This window comes from Schistosoma mansoni, chromosome 1 (genome assembly GCF_000237925.1).
Source record: "Schistosoma mansoni strain Puerto Rico chromosome 1, complete genome".
Taxonomy (NCBI): domain Eukaryota; kingdom Metazoa; phylum Platyhelminthes; class Trematoda; order Strigeidida; family Schistosomatidae; genus Schistosoma; species Schistosoma mansoni.
The window spans coordinates 4256281-4267532 of record NC_031495.1 but is presented as its reverse complement, the minus strand read 5'-3'; the positions used below and the strand labels follow the sequence as shown (position 1 = coordinate 4267532).

Here is an 11252-nt window from a genome sequence, read left to right as displayed (position 1 = left end):
ACAGTCAAAAACTTAATATAGAAAATTATGTAGATCAACTACGAGATCACATGTCTAAACTTAAGCCGATTAATACTCGTGAACAATCGCGCGCCGTATATATACCTAAAGACCTAAGCAATTGCACGCACGTATGGATAAGATGTGACAAAATAAAAGCACCACTCAGTCCTCCATTTGAAGGTCCTTTCAAAGTCGTCTCAAGAAAATCTAAATATTTCGTGATAGAAAAACAAACGATTAAAATGGTTCAGAAGATGAAGAGAAAAGTTGTTATAGGAAAGGATGCGACTACAAACAGAAGTAGTGGTACATGAATGGTACTTTTTCAACGGGTACAGACAATTGGTAAAGCCTAATTGTCACAATGAGAGAAATATTTGAACCAGTCAAGGGATTATGTTCTATCCGAATAAGAAAGGCAGACCAATTAGATTTGTTTCAAGTTCGAGCAATCAACAAGAAAGACGGTAGTTATTATTAAAAAACACAATTAAATACAAGTGAACAGTAACAAGCGCCCCTAGCACAAAACGAATGTGCCTTAGGACCAACCTCACGAAACAGATCAATCAGTTCATGAAACCTCAACCAAAGTATGACAGTCCAGGATGGACAGCGCGACAAAAAATACCAAGTCAAAGAGAAATAAAACAGCTATTGCAAGGCTAAACAACAACACTGAAATAGTAAGGATTCAGAATTTTCAGAGAATAGCTGCAAACACTCAAAAATCAGAACTTACATACAATATAAAGATAACAACAAAAGAAACAGTACATCCTATAGGATTGCGATGAACCAGTCATTAAAAAACAGATATGGAGGGATTTTCTCCGTATTTACATAGGAGCCTATAAAGGTGTATCCTATACCGGTTGGTTAGTTTTGGTATACCCACCACAATGACAACTGATGAAGGAACCCAGGGTTATTGTAGTGTTTATACGAATCAGTGATTTTTTTGTATTGATGACTGTTCTGATTTTGAATTTCAAATAAAGTACACTCGTTCATGCTCATCTAATACTTCTTGATTAAATTGCGTTATTGCTGGGATCACTAGTTCATACAATAACTCAAAGACTTCTGACTACTACAGTTATTCAACAACTCTTCGAAATTTCTAAGAGCTAACAGAATACGTCACACAATGTATCGCCTTCACAAGTATGTGTTGGTGAAATGTTTCCATCATCAGTCCAGATTTGTCCTAAGTTCACGTTCAAACTCGATTCAATGGACAGAATCCCTACCATTAGTCATGTTAGGAATCAGAACAACCGTTAAAACCGATTCATAGTTTTCGGCAGAAGAACTAATTTTCGAGACAACGTTAAGACTTCTAGGTGTGTTTATCAAAACAGTTACAGAAAACAAAATTTTTGACACCGGAAATGTAAATCAACCCTGATACCAAATGTTCAGGCTTAAAGCGGTTTATATTTGTAAATAATCACGAGCTACTATATACACAAAGAACAAGGCACAGATACACATGTCTGGAAAAAAAATATGGCAATGTAAAAGCACTACCGTTCGAATAACCACTCAAGGTAGTCTCAAGAAAACTCAGACATTTCAGTCTTCAGTAATAAGGATAGTAGGTTGATGAACCTGTATTAATCCTGACAGATTACCTTCCAGTGAAGGTCTAGCTTCTTCTTGAAAATTTTCACTGATGGTGCTGATACCACTTGTTCTGGTAATGCGTTCCAGTCATTGACTACTCGATGAGAAAAACGAGACCCCACCTTTAGCTTATTAGATCGCGGTTTCTGAACCTTCTTGCTATGACCTCGGAGATTATTAGTGCTGGAGGGAGCAAAAAGATAAGACATATTAACACCCAAATCATAATTAAAGATACGAAATGCCAGTATAAGGTCACCTCGTCTCCTACGATAAGATAAGGGTAAAAAGTTTAGACGTTTCAAACGCTCATCGTAAGGGAGTTTGGAAAGACCCTTCACTAATTTTGTCTCCATACGCTGGACACGCTCAAGTGATTTAGTATCCCTTATCAGACATGGGCTAGCTGCTTGGATACAGTATTCTAAGTGTGGTCTTACATAGGTGAGATATAAAATTAGAAACATCTCCTCGTCAAAGCATTTAAAATGCTCGGGGAAGTGACCATAGCGCACGACAACCTCTGGAAGCAGCCGCATTGCAGTGAGTAGTAGTTTTCAAGTCGTGACTTATAGTTAGTTTGCTGGCTACGCATATGGTGCTGAGGTCTTGGGTCCGCATCTCTGAGAAGTCAAACACTTAGACGTAAAAACTATCCCATATTTTTCAGTTTTTTCAAGCTATGTCAAGCCGTGATTGAAATTACGAAAATCGAACAAGCTTTACAACTGTCTCATATTACTAATAATCAACATTGAAATAAAGATAAATAACCTCGTTCCTTCGGGTCGGTGACCTTGGTACGTCACATAAATTCGTTTTGTTGCTTTTGTACAATTACAATCGGTTTGGGCACCCGGGCAGTATCACAGCCTAGAGTTAGAATTTCTCATCCGAGTAACTTTTATTATTTGTAAAGGTACCAATATATATGTGTTTAAATAAATAAATAATAATAAAACATTAACACGTGGATGATAACCTAACTCATAAAATCCCCTATTTATTCTCAATCTCCCTATTTTGGGGGAAATTTAGTCTTATTTGGGTAAGCATTAAGGAAGCCTCTATAGAATACTTCGGGGATATGACACAAAACCCCCAGAATTTCCCCAGGTCTGAGGGAAAACCCGTAAATGTTTTGGGAAAATTTGGGTTTTCCCAAATATTTCCCCAGAATCTTATAACACTTCGGGAGTTTTCTTCAAAATTTCCTAAGACTTCGGAAAAAGCTGCCGTAGTTTTTACGACTTTGGGGAAAACCCCGAAATTCCCCAAGATAATGAGTTTGGGTTATATGATATTTGTCTGACTGCATGAGCCTGAATTATGTTTGATTGCTTTGGTCATGTTGTTCCATAAGTTGTCACAATTCAATGAATTCCACGTAGGCGAATGCATTTTAGGTTCATAATCAAAAAGCTGAGATATCCCGATCAATTTTTGCGTATAATTTGTCTCGCGAATAAACCACGGTAATAAACCATCTGATAGTCGGTTTAACGAGTTGACCAACCAGTGAGAAAATCTGTATGCCAAAAGATATATAACCGCCATGTCTTCCTGTGTTCTAATCAAAGTCTCGTTCAAGAAAACAGTTTGACTCGAGTTGAAATAAATTTTTTGGAATCCGATACCGAAATTCAAGTAGTTCAATTTTTATCAACCCGAATACCTCGTCGGTCTTGCCTATAACAGTCTTTTGGGCTCATAACTTGTCAATTATTAAATAGAGTCGAACCGTTATAACCCTAGAAATTATATGTAAACAACAGTATGATTCGAAGAGAAGTGATGAATTCGGAAAGTTATAAATACAAAATAGTATTGCAAATCAAAATCGAGCAATACATAAGGATTCAGTACATCTACGCCATCAGACTCAAGATCTTTAGCCTTTGATTCCGGTTATAGTATAAAACCAACCTGATTGTCCTCACTTTCAGACTGTGGTTTGCCAGAATTCTCAGGTTTCTGTGAGTGAAAGCAGACCTAATTTAATTGTTCACTATATATTTGATGAGTAGTGATGACTGTTGATTTTCCCTCATTATGTTTATAAAACATGACTGCCTAAATAATTTTATTTCATTGAGAGACAAAACGATTCCTTTACTATTTTTGGGTAATGCATGTTGATCCAGGTTGTTTTATGCGACTATAGACAATTCACGTTCAAGATATTTCAAAACTGTTACCTTTTAGGGAGGTAACCTCCTAACAGATATTAGTGCAAAATACAGTTGGCATATTTACAGCCTGGTTTTCTTATTATTTTTTGACAAGTTTTCGTACTTGATTTTTGTCGAAGTAGTGTTTCAGCTCTTCTGTCTTGCTAATCTTCAGGGTTAGAGTTTGTGATTCAGTACATGGATCCTTTTCAAAAGCGAGATAAAATTCCACGGACACCACCTGGTCAGTCTTTTGTGGACAGATCTTACATCTTTGATGGTACAACAAATGGTGAATGTTCTATTTACGATGAGTCAGGTAATCGCAGGACTTCTGTTTTCGACACTGCTAGAAAATACACTCTCACTTTTGATAACTATGGAAACACAAGGTAGGTTTTTCTACGTTATGATTAACTGACTGACTTTCTCTCTGATTATGACATTCATTCTTGATGATAATAAGTTTTTTAGTTGTATTTACTGTCTTAACCTTTTACTACTTGTCTTTCTCACCTTATAACTTAGCCTTCGAACTTCATGTGACATTGTTACACTCGATATTTCTTTGTCACTGAAACCAAATAGAATTTCTAGAAATGGTGATTTGCAGACAAGTTCACATATGGTATCCTCAAAACAGTATGGATTGTTCACATCATCACCTGTCAATGTGTCTACTCCTCGTCTAATTAAATATCCCCAGGTGCGTTTTCTTTTATCGTGGTTCTTGTATAATGTTTGTATTTAACCTGAAATCCAACGGCTTATTGGTCTTCGAAACTAATAGGAACTCGATTGCAAAAGTACAAAGACGGAAACTTAAGCAAATATGTCGAGATTTTACTAAGTGCTTTATACTTAAATGAAAATACGAAAAAGAATAATAAACAATGTAAATTAGCCATACAGATCATTTTTAATCATTTCTTTGTAAACATTCATTTTAGAAGGAATGTAATAAACAAACAGTTGCTAATTGCACATCTCCAGATAAGGGGAATATTGCACCATCCAAAGCAGTATGTTCAGAGATTGTTACGGTTAAAAAGCGTCATGCCAAGAGGAAATGTGACATTTCATCTGATAGTTCAGTCGTTAATTCATCAGTTCAATCAACTTTTGTCGTTCCCTCGACAGTTCGGCAACTTCGACCCAGACGCAAGGCAACTCCTATCGTCAGTGATCAGTCACTGTCTCATCAGTCTGAATCTTTAGTGATGACGAAAAGTGTCCTAAAGAATCCAAATGTGAGGTCAACGAAAAGGTAGGTTACATAAAATGTATGACATAATCGTCACAAAGTCCCATGAAAATGTAAGTGATGCCTGCACCAATTTAGAAGAACGAAACCTTAGATCCCTATACCAGTTAATTTGTTACAAAAACTGTGTCCAATTTGTTTGGTACAGGCGTTTTAGTAACCTTAAAATGTGGTTTTAGAGACTCTAGTAACCGTTAACTGAGTAATGATCAACGTATTTCATAATCCTTATTGTTGATCGAGTTTGTAGTATGACCATTAATTCAAGTAATATTGCATCAAGATGCACTGTTTGATGTTACATAGTTTTAGCTGACTCACAAGAGGTTGGGTAATAGATTTGTAATGTTCCTTTTTTATTGATTTAGCGTTTAAACATTTCATTGATTGACTATATACTTAAATTAGCTTACAGGAACTAGTTCGAGTGTCCATATATTAGATAAGAGTAAAGACCGAGTTACTCCTTGTTTTTATAATGCAATGACGTTCACATATACTGTATTTTAAAGTTTTTAGAATCCTCTTGGCGTTGAGTATTGTTTAGGGGAATCACTTTTGTTTGGAAATTCGAGCTTAACTTTACGAAGTGAAGTAGCTAATGAGCAGATAGTTTCACCTATCTTTAAAGTCTCCTCAATTCTGATGTGTCACTATTTGATGACATCTCATAATAGATTGAAAAATGTCGTTCACCTGTCTTGATTTCATAGAGCTTTTGGGTTTTCACCAGCCAGTGGTCAATGTTTTATTATATAAGCAATTAAATTAGTTCCTCCATTTTGTTGACATTCGATTTCTATGTAATCAGGTTTTCCACAACAGTTATGAGTTATACTTTCATTCCCATTAGGGTTATAATTTCTATAGGTGTATTGAAATTTCATTTGATACATGATTATAATAATTCATGTTTCTGATTATATTTTTTTCGCCTACTTGCTGTTTTCTTGTCTTCCAACAGATTAGAACTTAACTCACTTTCACATTATCTTGCTTTAAGTTTCCAACTATTTGCGTTTTTATAGCTACATATCGCTGACTGTCTTATTTGTATATACATTGGTAGAAGTACAAGCGGTATTTTACACGAATAATAAAGATAGAAGTTTCTGAAACAATATGGTGTACTTTTTTCTGAGATTTCAAGGAAATCAATTTTACATACTGGGTAGTTTAAGTTACCACATACTTAAAGAATGCTTGGTCCAGAGGGCTTAATGGTACTCGTGGAGTTGGGTCACAGGATTTTGTGCGATTCAAGTTATAGAAAACCTGAATAATCGTAGCATTGCTCGTGTATGTTTGGATCACCGAGTTATCAGTCCTGAAGTTAGTAGCAAGGTGCTAGGTAAGTATGGCAAGTTTATTGACGAGACAGTGGATCCCCGTCGATTGGGGTGGTATACTCAACCACCACCTATCTCGACGGATGATGCTTACAAGTCTAGAAGTAGGTTGGAAAGTAGGTAAGGGTGTCTAAAACAAACGCGAGGTAAGTCCATGAAACCATTGGCTATTGAACTAAGCCATGTATATAAGTACATAATACCTGGTCGGGATCCATGCGATTATTGTGACCAGTGTTCAGAGACTGAGTGACTTGACCCAAAATCGTTCACGATGGTCCATATCCGTCCACTCTTTGTCCTCATGTAGGTCCCAAGTCTCATTTTTTTATTCCACGAACCCATATTTTCTTTTCAAACCATATATTGTATGATTAATCTTTTTCACCTCTGCTAATGCTGTTTCTGCACATACCATTGTCACATCTGGTTATGCTGTTGTGGTGTGCAAACTTGAACCGACGCACTCATGTCCTATGTTATGTTTAGCTAACTAATTGATTCGCCCCACATGTAAAATTTATTCTGTAAAGCTTATCAAAAAACAACTGATCTTATAGGAGTAAAATAATCTGATATGTTTGATCCGTTCAAGGAAGAAAACTGATTCGTCTCATCTGCTTGAGGTAATGAATTCTCCAGGAGTCATTGCCGATCCTGTAACTCCTCCAACACTTGTTCCTCGACACAGGCGAGTACAGCCAGCCAATACTCAAAGAAGACGACGTGCGAATGTTAGCACTTCATCTGCTTCTTTGGATTACAGTAAAATATCATCTAATTCAACTGAAAATGACTCAATTATCCATCAGCCATCTACTGTCCGAGTATGTTGGTACTTTTAAAAAAAATCTCCATTTCTTTTTAAATATCGTACTTTAATTTTCAGTATTGGTCAGATAGAATTAAAAATTAGTCACATCTTAAAGGTTGTTTTGTATTGATCCAGTAGTCTGAATCTGTTTTGAAGTATTTGTCTTGAGTTTCGAAATCAAGCATATTGCCTTTGTGAATTCAATAGAAACATGGATTTGTCAATAATTTTGTTATATCTGAAGCGTTTCGAATTCACTAGTTAGCGAACGGAACAAAGACTTGTAACCAAAGACCTATAAGCTAGCTATTCTGACGCGACCCAGACCCAGCTAACTAGAGTAAGAAGCCCAAGTTGGAAGCGGGGAAAGTGTATTCCGTAGCAGCCAGAAGCACAACAATCATAAGGGGAAAAATCAAACGTATTTATACAACAATAAATTGTCCTTGGGCAGCATTACAAAATAACACACTCAAAAATACAACGAACCAATAGCGTTTAAGATATTTTACATATGGGAAAAGATTCAAAAACCTCACTAATTTGCTATGATAATATTTCCTTTCTTATTTCATAGATCTTTCTCACTGTAGTGTATTAGATCCAGTTACTGTCGTGTACATAGTCTAGTTGTGCGCCGAAGTGATTTCACTTGGTCATATCTCAAAACCTAAACATCTTGTTTATTTTATATTCTAGGCTGGTATTGTTTGTAGAGAACGTTTCAACGGCATAGTCGTCTTCAGTGCAGTTTTGTAAAAGCACTTGCGGTATATTCAAGTCAGATAAATCAGCCAAGGTCATTCCCATAGCCAATTGTTCCCGCTATTCAAACTTTGGTTTAAAAAATCACATGTCACGGTTATCAAATGAATCAACAATCTACTGTGCAGTATATCCATATTCAGAATACATTTATAAATTACCAGTATTTGGTCGTATGTGAAACATTCTGGCGTATGTTAGAACATTCGAGTGAGCACTAGTAAAGTTAGACGCAGGGTAATAAGCGATTCCGTTGATGAATCATCATCGACTGAGGTTGTTGGGACATACGTTACTTATACCCAACCATCGTCTGTCTTAATAAAATATCGGTTGACATAGTAATAGGTTGGAGAAAAAGTGGGGTCGGTCATATAAAAACATGACATCAGTCCACGAAATAATTAAATATTGTTCTAATCCTGGTTGAGGTCCATCCAATTACCACGATTAATAATTAAGGACATCAAGTGATATGGCTCAAAATCGATCTGCATAGTGAAGATGGCTTCGGTTTTCGCCTATCTATTGGTTCTGACTTTTAGAGTTATCTTATACTTTTGACTTCACTAATTCATAGTTAAAATATTATAAAGCGATCGTACTATAATGAGGGGTATTAAATATCTTTTCAAGTGTTACTTAGAGATAAAATCAGTATCATTTGAAGTCTTCTTCTATTCTTTTGTATCTCACAATGTTTTCGACATTTTCTATTCTATAATAATAATCCATCTTTTTGAATAGCTGGATGTTGTTTAACTACTGCACTGTTTTATATTTTCTGATCTATTTTTAGAAAAAACCAAGGGTACAGATCGTCTATAATAGGTGAGTCTTACCATATGCCAATTTATGTTCATAAATATTAATTGGTGCATCCATATTCATTGACTGCATTTATTTATTTTCATGTTAATTTCTCTGATGAAATGATATGATTCGAAGGAATCACTGAAAACTGGAGTTATCACGCAACTACTCAGTCCTTTTATTAATTCTAAGGTGTTCTGTTTCGAATCTTACAAGTCCAAATCCAGTATCGTCATATTTTGCGAAAAGAACATATGTATTGGTCAGCAAAGATGGATAGTGGCTAGCAGTAGAATCTAGGACGCACGTTTCGTCCTGTTTGGGAATCGTCAGCTGGATGTACCTGCATTTCAGAGTTGATGTTCACTCTGGGACTCGAACCCAGTACCTTTCGCTTCAAACGCCATCGCGTTATCCCCTCGGCCACTGAGTCCTGATAGCCACTTGCTTGTGCGATGGGGTAAAGCTTAAATTCATTTAGTATTGTTTGTTTGAATCTTCCCATCGTTGCACAGTATGCACATATGCCGATTAGAGACTGACCAGTTGCAGTCCTAACACATCGATGGGAAGATACAAACAAACAATACTAAATGAATTTATATGTATTGATCATTTTATTCTATTCTAGGGTTTATTTGATGTACACGTTTAGCAAACCCAAAGGTTCGTAGTTCCCTGTATATGGTTTGATTGATAATCATTGCTGTGATGCTACAGACTAGGATTAAACTGATATTTCTTCCTTTTATGGTTGGACTATCGTGTTTATCTCACATCTTTGATAGGTCAATTTCAGCCTACTTATAAGTAGCTTAAATATTTAACCAAAAATCTATTTATTTAACACATTCAACTTGCAAGTTGAACACTCATTATCCTGGCCCGGATACAGAAAACTTAATTATTTCATATAGAAAAGGAAGTTACTATATGATTTGTTAAGATTTGTATTTCTGTCGTTCACTATCACATGGAAAGTATAGGGAATGAGCGGAAAAGTCGAATGTTACAAATTCCTACCTTCATTTCTACCCAGAGAGAGTGTCCTTCTTCAGTGGGTATGATTTGTTAAAAAGAAACTAAGCACTTGAAAAGGATAGGATTATAGAGTTATAATGCCAAACGAAAGCATTATAGAACAGGGTCTCAGTGACTACGGCTATCACCAACATTCATAATAAAAATTACAATGTGGATTTGTGTCACTTTGTTAATTGTTCTGAACCTGTAGTTATAGACAGGACACAGTGGCGGATAATTTATGCTGATTTACAAGTTACTGACGTATGAAATATTACCTGTCTTAAATTAAAACTAGTGGTTTAAGGGCAATTATTCCTATTGTATAAAAATTTGAAAGATCCGTTTTAATCTCGTTCATAATTCGGAGGTGCTCGGAAACAAAATAGAACTATTCAGTTTAGACTGATTCATCAATAGTTATTGTGCAATTTAAAATGACTTTAATAAAGCGTTTTATGTGACTCAATAGTAAAGTACAGATTTATATTCTCGGTTTTGAGCTGCATACATTTTCTGTACTTGTTCTCACTTATTCAATACATACAAAATCAGATACAAATGGGCAACAAAAGAGAATGCACCACATAAACACAGATATAACAGTGTAAAGAAGAAAGTGAAGAAAGAGAATACAATTATGGTCAAAAAAGCTAGTAATACTACCCCTGACTGTCCAAATTGAAGTAGGTATTTGGGAGTAGGGGTTCTGAGCTTCGACCTAAAGCTGTCTAATGATAAGTGTTCTAACAAGTAAGACAGTGCTTCATATTTATGTTAAAAATCACCATTAAACTTTACAGTTATAAATCATATGTCCATAAGATTGTAAAACATTGTTCTATTAGACAAAGAGATTATTAATTACTTATGGGAATAGAAAGCCCACTTGTTGCTTTCAACTTTGCCTTCAATAATTAATCTGATCATTATCAGAAGGTCAGACATTAACACCGTTGGATGCCGGCTCAGTGGTCTATTGGTTAAGTGCTCTGGCGTGAGACTAGTAGGTCCTAGGTTCGAATCCCATGAGGCGTTATCGTGGATACGCACTGATGAGGAGTCCCACAATAGGACGAAACAGCCTTAAAGCAGTGCTTCCAGGTTTTCTATGATGACTTCAATTGACTCATGATCTCAACTATATAATCTGATCATATTGACAAAGTATTTCTCACTTCATTCATATATATTGAAATAATGCAAGGCGAAAAAACAAACACTATTCTAGCGTTCAATTATGTATTGGTAACATTGAGTAAATTTTCATTGATTTCACGACTTATGACTTTATGAACAGAAAAAGTATTCTGGTTTGTTGAATAAATGTTCATCTGAATTTCAATGTTCATTCTTCCAACTAAATTATTTTTATTTGAACTATTCATTAACTATAGTGAAGACGAGCCAATAGCTGCACG

The 11252-nt window shown here is 35.7% G+C and overlaps 1 protein-coding gene across 1 annotated transcript; it reads left to right on the top strand.

Moving 5' to 3' along the window:
- Window positions 1–4001: 4001 nt before the first annotated feature.
- Window positions 4002–7989, top strand: Smp_176460 (hypothetical protein; the record flags this gene model as incomplete). The annotated part of the gene is made up of 5 exons (XM_018793032.1): window positions 4002–4195; window positions 4332–4509; window positions 4754–5070; window positions 7012–7243; window positions 7930–7989. 5 exons carry the CDS (start codon window positions 4002–4004, stop codon window positions 7987–7989), a joined length of 981 nt encoding a protein of 326 aa, XP_018647585.1.
- Between the last annotated feature and the right edge of the window lie 3263 nt (window positions 7990–11252).